The sequence below is a fragment of the Harpia harpyja genome, chromosome 15, assembly GCF_026419915.1.
Source record: "Harpia harpyja isolate bHarHar1 chromosome 15, bHarHar1 primary haplotype, whole genome shotgun sequence".
NCBI classification, from domain to species: Eukaryota; Metazoa; Chordata; class Aves; order Accipitriformes; family Accipitridae; genus Harpia; species Harpia harpyja.
In genome coordinates this window covers 21,077,783-21,089,874 of record NC_068954.1, presented here as the reverse complement: position 1 = coordinate 21,089,874, position 12,092 = coordinate 21,077,783, and the positions used below count along the sequence as shown (strand labels likewise).

At 37.1% G+C, this 12,092-nt stretch overlaps 1 protein-coding gene across 1 annotated transcript in view; it reads left to right on the top strand.

The window, feature by feature from the left end:
- TPO (thyroid peroxidase) overlaps positions 1-11,659 on the top strand; it is a 43,571-nt gene extending 31,912 nt beyond the window's left edge. Inside the window, exons 9-14 of the mRNA XM_052810030.1 lie at positions 1,546-1,804; positions 2,317-2,487; positions 4,029-4,266; positions 7,347-7,555; positions 8,069-8,239; positions 11,392-11,659. Of these exons, the coding sequence (XP_052665990.1) occupies positions 1,546-1,804; positions 2,317-2,487; positions 4,029-4,266; positions 7,347-7,555; positions 8,069-8,239; positions 11,392-11,552 (1,209 nt within the window). The 3' untranslated portion in view covers positions 11,553-11,659. The remainder of the gene's footprint in view (positions 1-1,545; positions 1,805-2,316; positions 2,488-4,028; positions 4,267-7,346; positions 7,556-8,068; positions 8,240-11,391) is intronic.
- The last annotated feature ends 433 nt before the right edge of the window (positions 11,660-12,092 follow it).

The window sequence follows — 12,092 nt, the reverse complement described above, 5'->3', positions numbered from 1 at the left end:
TTAGCCATTGGAAGTTTCCATCAAACAGATGCCTCTCCTAGCTCAAGGCAGGCATAAGAACCCTCTCTACCCTTAGCCTTTTAATTTTTATGTCTTGAAACGGCAACCTCTCTCCCTGCCCCCCTCAAGGAAAAAAGAAATGAAGATCTTGCCTCTGGAGCAAATGAAAAATCTGAATTGCCCTTTCCTTTAGGGAATCTGGCCTTTACGAGCAGCTTAGCTTGGGATTTCATTTACAATGAGCCAAAAAAATTACAGTCATATCAGGATGTTTGTGTCCATGGCTAACCTAGTCCAATTTAAAGTCTTTGCTTGTAACTAACTCTAAATCTAAAATTAGAAAGAACTGCTGTCTTGCAAAACCTTTGTGAATGTAGGAAAAGGTTAACTTCTCAAATGGTAGTGTCAGTATTAATTTCTAGCAATTACTTTATTTTCTTCATATGCTGTATTAAAGGAGCTGTAAAAGAAATTCTAATCTATTGTCTTTCAAATATTTTGTTCACTGCATGACCTAACCTGAAAACATAAAGCGGTTGTTACCTCTGCCTCCTGAGAAAAGTGCGCAAATTCTGGAGAGGTTTGCTTGTCTCTGGGCTGTGCCTAAAATAAAGATACAAGTTTTTCATAAGGTCATTTTATGCCAACTAGCTTTTCAATATGCACTATATCAAGCTCAAAGTACATTTGTCTGTATATTTTATTGCACACTATATTGAATCTATAAGGTATTTTATTGAGTTCATTATGCTTCATATTCATCCCATTATACTTTATTGAGTTCAGTGTAATCTTTAACCTATAATGCACTTTCATTTTATTTGGTACATTAGATTGTTTTCCCCCTTTTTTTTTTTGGTCATGATTACTCATATGCTTTCTTCATGCAACTATAATACTATTCCATTATAAAGGCATTTGACAGAAGGTGTTTATCAGCATTTTCATTTTTGAAGTGTGGTTTTTAGGAGCCTATAAATTGGCTTGAGTTGAGCATAAAATGTCTACCAAGGGATTCTGGGCACCAGTATTTTAAAGCCTGGACATTTCAAATATTTAGTAAAGAGGATTTGTGTTACAAATAGATGCCTGAAAATAGAATCTGTTCATATTAACAACCATTCTTGAAAGATTTTATAGCAATTCATGCTTTCATTGCCATTTTTAAAGGCATTATAATTTACACAATCACAATCAAGGCTTTAAATCTCAGCATACCTCCCATGAGGTGGATTACCCCCGTGGGTTTTAAGTGAACAACACTGGTAATCTCTGCTCAGGAGGCTTTGGTCTAGCATTTATGGTAGGAGCTAACAGGGGCCTGACTGTTGCACTGTACTGAGCTGTGCCACTGATTCTCTCCGGTCATTTGTCTCCTTCTTGCAGAAATAAAACTGATATTGTTTACCAGCTAATACCGCTCTTAGTCATGCCAAATGCTTGAGCCCAGATGAGTGAAGAAAAAGGCATTTAGCACCTGGGAATCATTACTATTCATCTATAAAAACGCTGAACGATAAACGTCTCTTTTTTTTTTTCTTTCAGATTATTACTTTACGAGATTACATTCCCAAAATCATTGGTCCAGATGCTTTTAATCTGTATATTGGCCTTTATACAGGTTATGATCCCACAATGAATCCTACAGTTTCTAACATATTTTCAACAGCTGCTTTTCGTTTCGGTCACGCAACAATCCAACCAATAGTAAGGCGACTGAATGCACAGTATTTAGATGATCCAGAACTCCCAAATCTTCATTTGCATGAAGTTTTCTTTAGTCCTTGGAGGCTCATTAAAGAAGGTATGGTTTTATTTAAACTGTTTGGGTTTTTTTCCAGAATATTGTAACTTTTTTCAAAGTTACTTCTCTTGAATTAGGAATAGGAACATTTATTTAATTGCTTCACTGATTTAAGTTGTTGAACAGGTTCCAGAGCACTAAACATGAACTGGAACGATTATTCTGAGTTAAATAGTTGTCTGAATCAGACAAAAGTTACTCTCCAGATTAAACCAGTCTGGTAGATTGACAATAGACCGATGATTGATGATGAAGATATTTCATATCTTTTTTTGTGGATGACTGTATTATTGGGTTGCAAATTTTCTTATACCTGAAGAAGAAGATGGAGCCTTTTCATAGCACTATTACTTCTATTTCAACCTGAAGGATATTTTTACATGTGTTTGAATGTAGAAGCCTATGTGGCCAATGTTCAGAAAACATAGAAACATACATGCATTCACATTTGTTAAGAAAGTTAAAATGGTTTCTATATATGCTGTAACGTTATACTATTTTTGTGTTTAAAGGAGGCTTGGATCCTTTACTAAGGGGTCTTCTAGCACATTCAGCAAAACTGCAGGTGCAAGATCAACTGCTGAATGAGGAGTTAACAGAAAAACTGTTTGTGTTGTCCAATAATGGTTCACTTGATTTAGCATCATTAAATTTACAGCGTGGCCGTGATCATGGACTCCCAGGTCTATTGATTTTTTCTTGAATTTTCTTCCAACTGGTAACTGAACTATAACTGCTTATATTTGGGATGTAATCGCAGGCTTTTAAATAATAGCTTTGGTAATTAGAAAAGTAACTTAAAAGTCTCTTTTAAAATGTAGTGTTGCTAATATTTTTAACTTTGATGGAAACAAAATATTCCACAGCATTTGAAGTTAAAATAATCTGTTAAGTCTGGAATCTAGAAGGACAGTACTAGTGAGTGGAGCTGGTGTGCTCAGTGTAGGTACCTGAGGCTCATTCTTGCTCGAACCAGCTCCAGAGTGGAGTTTCTGCCTGCAGCAGCTACTTGCCATCAGCAGGCTGCCCCCAGCCTGTGGGGCAGATCAGCTTAGGTTAGACACAACTTCATCGGCTCTACCAACCATAGAAGGTGTCGAGATGTCTCCAGGAGTGGTGTAGATGGCTTAGTTAGGTGTACACCTCATTTTGAGAAATGTTACATATTTGTGCCTGGTTTTTGCACTACATTTCTTCCTCCAGTCACCCCAGGGTAAGATTGAACTAACAGTCAAGGAGCATTAGCCCATCAGGCCATGGGTGTTCCAGCTTAGAGGAAAACCACTGGAGCTTAGTTCAATTTGATTGCATCAGCTCTTAAAAAATACAGCATGTTCCCAGTTCTGTGTAAAAACCTCTTACAAGCATGCCACAGCTTCTGAAAGCAGAGGAAGCGATCCTCAGCATGGCAGGCAGGGCATCTTTATTTTTAGTTTCTAGAACTAAAACCCCTTGCCTGAGCAGATCACTTGTCTGCATGACTAAGGAACAAACATGGCTGCCCTTCTATGCTCTGAGCCCAGTGTCCTACCCATGGAGGTGGGCCTGACTGACTGTCAAACAGCGTTATGTCTCTGGGTGACAACCCTCTCCACTTCTCCTGTGCAACTCCGCAGCTAGGCATACACAAGTCGTTGGCCCTGGACAGTAGAAATGAAGTCTGACTGGCTTGGAGTTTAAAGCTCTCAGCTACCCAAGGGTAGAAACAGAGGTTTGACCTTCCAGACCAGAAGTTAAATTTTTGTTGGGAGGTAGGGGAGTTTAATTCCAATGATGTAAAATAATGTAAAAGAAAACTAGTTTCTAGAGAGCTGGACATGGACCCTAGGACACTCTCCTTAGTAAAGTTCTTTAGTTACCAACTTCATTCAGGTTACTCCTTGCCCACTCTTCATCTAAATCCTGTATTCCTAGTCTGGAAAGCTCAAGACACAGTGCATGCTCTTATTATCTATTGTCATGTTTTCATTGCTTAAACATGGGAGAATTGTTTTAAACCTTTGTTTTTCTTCATGAAAATGATGTAGCAATTGCATAACCTGTAGTTTCAGATCCTGCCATCATTTCCCTGATCAATTTAACCAATAATAATAGGGCTATTTTTAGACATAACTGCCCATGACTGTGATTAAGGTTGTCAGAATCCAGTGCTTATGAATTTATTAATTTCATATATCATGCTTAACAGTCAAGTCTAATTTTTCTTTTAACATAATATTTACAGGTTATAATGACTGGCGAGAATTCTGTGGCTTACCAAAACTGGAAACTCACACTGACCTGAATACAATAATAACCAATCACAAAGTCACTGAAAAAATCATGGAATTGTACCATAATCCTAGCAATATTGATGTTTGGCTTGGTGGTCTGGTAGAAGACTTTCTTCCAGGTGCTAGAACTGGTCCCCTGTTTGCGTGTATAATTGGAAAGCAAATGAAAGCACTAAGGGATGGTGACCGGTAAGTTCATTCATGCTGTTGAACCATTTCTGTAAAAAAGCAGAAGCAATGGAGGTTTTACAGATATGTGAGGACAACATGGTGCTTAAACATGCTTTAAAAAAATTATTCCCTGCCAATTCCACATTTTTATCTTAGCTCCTTCAGTTTTGTTGGGTGATGTTTGCTTATTCTTCTTTGGTCTGTATATAGTGTCAATCCCAGATGACAGGGATATTGTTTCTATGGTACTGAGATGTCCAACTTTGCACTCCTGGTGGAAATGCAAGGTGCCACCAGCAGTTAACTGTGGCAGGGGCAGCTAACTTCTGTGTGGATGGACGTAGTACTGTGCAGCCTTTAGCTATCCAGTCCCTGAGGGCTGCACTGGGCTCAGGAACTGGAAGAACCTCAACATTTTCCATGGTAACCACAGCAAAGTCAGAAGGGATAGGCAAAGAATTGTAATTCAGGCTTCCTAGAGGGGATAATAAAAACATCATGTACCTGGTCTTACGTGAACTGGGACTGCAGAGTGCTCCCAGAATTGCCCCATTGGACACAGCATAGGATGTCCCTTTACCCAACCCTGCACAACCGCCACCAGGATCTTGCGCCAGTACAACCCTCCACACCAGGAAGGCAGGAGAAAAGCAGCGTCAGGTCACAAAGGGGTGCAAGATGAAGTTTATATCTTGCTTCTGCTCCTGAAGCGATTATAAAACCAACCTTTTTTCCATTTCCGTCATGTACTTGTGGCAGTGGTTTTGAATCTCATGAGAAGACTAATTTTAAACTGCTCACACCATGCTAGCGGTGGCGTTTTAAGTACATCTGGTCCTTGCTCTCACCTTTAAGCTCCTCTCATAAGTCACTGTTGTGGAAAGAAACCATTATGTAAATAAGCATCCGAGGCAGAATTTAAATCTGAACTTTAAAAAATGTTAATTAATTAGCTCACAGGAAAAAGCAATGTTAATCATAAAGGTGGTATCTTATCAGCATAAACTGCATAGACAACAAACATTCCACTCAGCTGTGTTAAAAACATGGTTGAAAGTCCTCTGAATTGTACAGGCATACTTGGCCCTATCTGGGGAAGGTCCTTCCAGTCTTGTTTCCATTATTCAGTGCCTTATGATACTACTTATTATTCAGTGTCTTATGATACTACTAGCATTAATTAAACTTAAGCATAATTTAATGTTAACTCTAAACTGAGAAAAAGAGAGTTCTAGTAATGAAAGGATTCCCCAAGTTTCTGCCACAAAGTTTGTGTCAGCTAACTTAAAGGTGAAATGGTGTTCTGTCATTAAGAGTAAAGGAACTATCTAAGAGAAGTTAGAAGTATGTAACAACATGTTATAGTTGTCACACAGTAAGTATAAGAATGGAAAAGTCTAACATTCATTGCAGTGCCTTGTCAGATAGAATATTGGGTATTATCTATATCTGCACCAGTAACACTACATGCTTGCTAGATACCCTAATTGACACATCAGTAAGTAGGGATTTCAAAACATCTTTTCTAACGTACACTTTTAAGTTCAGAAATCAGGACTAAGTGGAATTTTTGACAGAACTCCATTCTGATGGCCTTAAAATCTTCTGTCAGTAATCTGACAAAACATGAAAGGATTTCGTTTTCCAATGTACTGAACTCAGGCACTGTCTTAACCTTAGCCAAATCACCTGGAACAAATCATTTCCATTCCATTAGCTTTGACTTTCTTTTTCTGTCTCTTCCTACTCTGAATCATTTTGTGATCACAGGATTTGCAATAGTTGGGCAAAAATTCTGAAGCTGACTGTCATTTTTTGCATAGAAGGGCTTGTGCCTCTTTTTTTTTTCTTTCTTTTTTTACTCTAACCCTGAAAAATTCACCTGTAAAAATTTGGTCACCTGATACATATCGATTGGAGCAACTTTGTTAGAGTAAACACCTATCTGCTGGGTAGATTAAAAAATAATTTTCTGCTCAAACCCCAGCCTTGTTCCCCCAGTATTACAGACACCCAAGTCCTCTGTTAAACCTGAGGTCAATTTGTACAGTATGATCACATCCATACTCTACTGCTAATGGTCCTAGGACATGTTACCACAAATCCTGCCTAACATTTGGGAAAATCCTAATTGGCCTGAGTACCACAGGGAACTATCTTAGCAGTTTAGCAGTGCTTAACGCTGTTTAATGTACTAATGCAGCTGTGCTATCAAACTCCCCAGAAATATTTTTTTGCCACTCATTACATGTCTTCATGTACAAAATGTTTATCTTTCCTTTTTCCCCCCAGTGTTTTCTTTCCTTTTTATCTTTAAACACATATGTATGTGTGTATGCACACATATATATTATATATAATATTTACCATTTAACAGATACACCTTTGTAGCAGTAACTGGTTCTTCTGTTCTGGCACCGCACTCCCGATCTGACAAAATGGAAAAAGCATCTCTCTGTTCCAGCCAGTCCTCTTAGCTTACCTTTTTGTATGATCAAAAGCACAATTGCTGTCTTTACAATTTTCTACTATAATTAATCTGCATATCTACAGCCTTCTTAGCAAATGAAGAACTCCATATTAAACAGAGGAGCATTCAGCAATACCTGTTTTCATAGCAACCATTCAGTAATGGCAAGCAGAATTCAAAAGCTATGGTATGGGGAAATCTATTATGGCTACTCCTGTAATTCATGCTTATAACAATTTAGGAGTGCACAGTGAATGCTGGTGTGCCTAAGATTAAGTATCCAGTTCAAATTAGTTCCAAGTTTTTCTCTCAGGATTGTAATATTTTTGTGGCCCTGTATCATCAATGAAACGCAATTCTGCAAATGTGAATAATAAATAGTTTTAATCAGCTGACTTTAACACATCATCTGAGTTGACCAGTACATCAGACTCATGCTAGCCTTTTCGTCACTTTCAAGCTGGGTATGTAAGTCTGCAGATCATGGTGTTTATTTTTATTATTGTTGTATCCACCTACATTTTGCGGTAATTCTTATTTTTGGTCTTTTACATAGGGTCCTGTGAAAGTAAGAATAATCAGCTCTTTGAATTTGATCTTTTCAAAATGTTTCTATCAATCTTTCCAGATTTTGGTGGGAAAATGATAATGTTTTCACAGAAGCTCAAAAGCATGAACTCAAAAAACACTCATTGTCCCGCGTGATTTGTGACAATACAGGAATCTCTGAAGTGCCAGCAGATGCCTTTCAACTCGGAAAGTTTCCACAGGATTTTAAGCACTGTGACAATATACCTGGGATGAATTTAGAAGCTTGGCAAGAATTCTACCAGGAAGGTAATCTGGTAATTACCAATCTTTTCTGACGGGAGGGGAGAGTAAGCAGCAGTTAGAGCACTGACCTTGGTTGTGGCAGGTCTTGAGTTACTGGTCTGATGCAGATCTTTAGTATTTCTACAACTTAGAAATGGGATATAGGCTTTCTCTCCTTCTTTCTCAACTTCCTCTGTAAAAAAGATAGTGCCAACTTCACTCTGATAACATGAATGGCTTGTGAGATATCCAGATATTATGGCAATTGGGGAGGAGTTCTTAGACAGATAGAAAATACTAAGAACTCTGCAGAACATGCTGTTAGAAGATAACACTAATTTTACAAAGATTGTAAGTCAAACCTGAGGTATTCCATATAAATTCTTTTCCAGAAATGAACAATTAAATTCTTGATCACCTTAAAACATGTGAGTAATTTCACTGAAGTTAACTTATAGCAGTAATGGAGAATAATGTCCATTTATAAGGGTAAGGTGGTAATTTTTTAAAAGCTTGTAATAGTCTTTTTATTTGTAGAGGAAATATGTGGAACACCAAACAGTGTGGAAAATGGTGATTTTGTATACTGTTCAGAATTTGGAAAATCTACAGTGACTTATTCATGTCAATATGGATTTCAATTACAAGGAGAAGAGCAATTAACCTGCACAAATAAAGGATGGAACTTTGAGTCTCCTGTTTGCATAGGTATCTATTTTGGTTGTTGTTGTTTCTGAATTTTCTAAAAGCTGAAGTCCAGCACAGCTCATCAGAAATGAACTCCCTCCTATAGGTACAATAACATGATAATGTGAAACTTTTCTTGCTCCAGAATTGCTATCTCAATCTCTACCCATCCTGATTCAGCAATCAAGTTGATGATAGGAAAATGTCACTAAAAAATTATTGAATTAAGCAAAAACTGAGTCTATTAACAACCAGTAGGGAAAAAAAGCAGCAAATCAGAATTATACATTGCTTCCTTCTACATTCAACATAACAGCAAGACAGACAGTTGTCATTTTCCTAGCATTGTTTCAATGGATGCTCTAGATACAAAATGAGCTCCGCACCAGTAGTTCATGTATCAACCTAATAAGTTAAGCAAAAGTAACAAAGAAAAAAATACTGTGCAGTGAATAAGTGAAATTAAGCAAATTAATTATCACTTCAGTTCCAACCTCTCTCTCCCAAATAACTGTGAAAAGGTTTGCCAGAAGTGAACTACTTCTGCAGGTACAAAAGTAGAGCGGGTGAAAAATCAGTAAAAAGATATTGTCTTTTAGCATTTCACGCACATTTTCCGGGGAATACTTTTCTGTTATTTTAATTGTTCTTTTATCTTCTCTTTTCCTTTTGCCTTATTTTTACTGTTGGATAGAATAGGATAGGAAGAAAGAGAATGTGGCAAATATTTCATTACAAGACCTTCACTCTTCACAGCTATGAAGGATGAATTCTCTCTGTTCACATTTAAAATATGTGTGTTTATAATGAGGGGTGTGTGTATATATATTTTTATATATATATACATACACACACACATACTCAAACTGCTCAACTTTATAAGAACATGAGAGAAAATGAAACCTGAAAAGGCCATATTTAGGAATATATTATGGATGGTGGTAAATTAATTTGAATGCAAGTGCTGCAGCTGATCTGCTATAAAGTCTTCTTATCAGTATTTCTGTGACAGCAGAATAGAAAGCTATTCATTCTAATTGTATACCTGGTATGGAAAAAGTCAAATGAAATTTGCAGCTCTTTCCTTTATTCAAATCCTATTTATCCACTGAATTCCACCCACATAAATACCATATAAAGAAATAAAGCTGTTAAATGAATTATAATAAAATCTTTTCAATAGATTAATGTTCTGGCAGCAAACTGAATAAATAAGTAATATGAATGAATCATTCCTTGTCCTAGTTTCTTTTAATATGTTCAGTAATGTAAACAAAAGACTGTATATCTGCTATAGGAAAACAAACTGCTGCATATATTAAATAAGCAATGCCTTTATTAAAAGAAAACCATCAAAACCCACTTATGCAGATGCTACTTGAGTTTTACAGTAGAAAGCACTTTGTTCCATGCATGTCTGTGCAATGTGTTCCCATTCTTTTAAATGTTCAGCAAATTAGGAATAAGTCAAGCAATATAATGAGGAGGATAGAGCTTAGCATTTCTGCAGATGGTTTCAAAATTATATGCTGCTCTGGAAAAGACAGAGTGGCCTGCTGGCAAAAGCATAGGAATCTGAGAGCTGTTAATTCCTGCTTACTAACTTTGGCTTTGACAGAAATCATTTCTATTGATTCAGGAAGTCATTTAGTGCTAGACTACACTACCTTCCTTTATATTAAGTGTTATCTTACTCTTGATAGATAACTCTGTTTACTTTGCTTTAGTAAAGTCCTGCTGTCTTTGACTAGTAGGGTACGCTGGTAAGATCTGACATGCACTATTTAGTGATGGAAAAAAGAGTTAGCTAGTTAACAGATAGCATGACTATGGATCTACTACAAAAGCTGAAATAGCACATTTGAATTACAGTGCAGGCAAAGCCTGTGCAGGTTCTCCTTCCCAGACGATGACGAAGCCAGTGGGAGTTAACCCAAAATGCAGTCTTGAAGGCAGTAATACTTAGTCAGGAATCTTCATCCTGAACAACAGATTATTTTCCTGCTTCAGAGAGGTATTACCAGAGTTAGTGTTTCTTAAGGGTTCTGAAGTTTAAGATTATTCCTTGCATGATTAGTCTTTTGACTGTCTCAGTTGATAGCTAGCTTTGGACACAGCTACTGCTTTGTATTAAAATTTAAGAGAGGATCAGACTTGATCCTATTTCCAGTGATAGAATTCCCTAAGTGGTCTGAGTGACAATGCTAAACTAAGTCAGTAAATCATTCCTAGAGGGTCAGTTTCTAATACTGGTCAAAAAGAGCTACTTAGCCCAAAGCAGCAGATTCAACATTGTGGTAGGGTAGGAAAGGAAAGGAATATAACCAAAAAGAGAAGACACTGAAGGCTCAGCTAGTTGCCCACATATGGGCTTGTAGTGCTTCCCAGGACAATGGGTCAGAGACATTGAACAAGCTGGCAAATATTATACAGGACCAATGGGAAACTATCCAAAACAGTGCTGGACACCTATCTTTAGGCAACAGAATCCAGTCCTGCAAGTAAATATTACACAGAAAGAAGAAAGATGCAGAAATAAGGAAAAGACTCCATTCTTTCCCTCACTGAGTACGTACTTTCCTGCATTCCACACTTCTCGCATTTCATCACATAATCAGAATGTGAGAGTGAAAGTTCTTGCATGGCCTCAGGAACAATATGTTTATGTACATTTTCCAATGGATAATCATTCATCTGCTCATTATTCTGTCAGGATATTGTCATTTCACAGAATTTATATGTGTCAGTGTTATTATTTTCACCATCTCTATAGAGCACAGTATGGAGAAAGTTTGTAGAGGAACTTGAAGTCTTAGCGCATAAACACATGCAAGAAGAGCTCTCAAGTTTACAGTTTGCATTTTTGAAAATTCAGCCAATTGCCATTTGTAGCTTTTGGTGGGTTACCAAAACAACATTTTCTTTTTTCATTTCCAGCTTAAAAACAAACACACACAGATACACACCCAAAATCAAATCAAAACAAAATAAAAAAAACCCCCAAACTCTGTGCTTTAAACAGTAACAGTGAGGATCTTTGGCAGTGTCTATGTGTCACTGAAAGTATACGATATGTTTCATTTATGAATACTTGTAGAAGGTGTGTATGAGAAGGTAGTAATCACTCTCTGTAATTTGTAATGATTGTTGATCAGTGTGTATTCATTTTGCAGACATCAATGAATGTGAAAATGAAATTAATCCACCATGCTCTCCTTCTACTAAATGCATTAACACTAAAGGCAGCTACAAATGTCTCCATACTGATCCTTACAAGCTGTCAGAAGATGGAAGAACATGCCTTGGTAATGCTTGTGAACCAACTGTCCATTAAAACTTTCTCTGTTCTGTTTTACAATGCTGTAAAAATCATAAAATTGAGATTTATTGAAGACCTGTTAACATACGTAAAAAACCTCTACACGCAGTCATGGGCATAAAGAATACAGTCAGATTCTGTAAAGTAAATGAAGGTATTGAATAAATAATATAGACACAGAAGTAAGCTTTTCGTTTTCCATTCCTACCAGATATAAACCATTAAGTATTTCCTGACGGTGCATATGAAGGGGGGTCAAATCTGTGGCAGCTTCTCCTAGTTAGTATCTAAACTCAGTACCTGAATCTTAACTAGAGTTCCACCTATTACATTCCAAAACTGTTAACCCTTTTAGACCTAGCATAAATTATGCATTTTCTTGTTTTTCAGCTTTTCAGCATTCATGGAAGCTGTATTGTGTCTTAAGGTTTAGGTGGGGAGTATGAGTGTAGTTGCCCACTGATGCTGAGCAATACCTGTTCTGGGGAAAGACTGCCTAGATCTATCAAAAGCTCCATGAAAACCTGCAATCCAAACTCAAGTGGATGGACATTT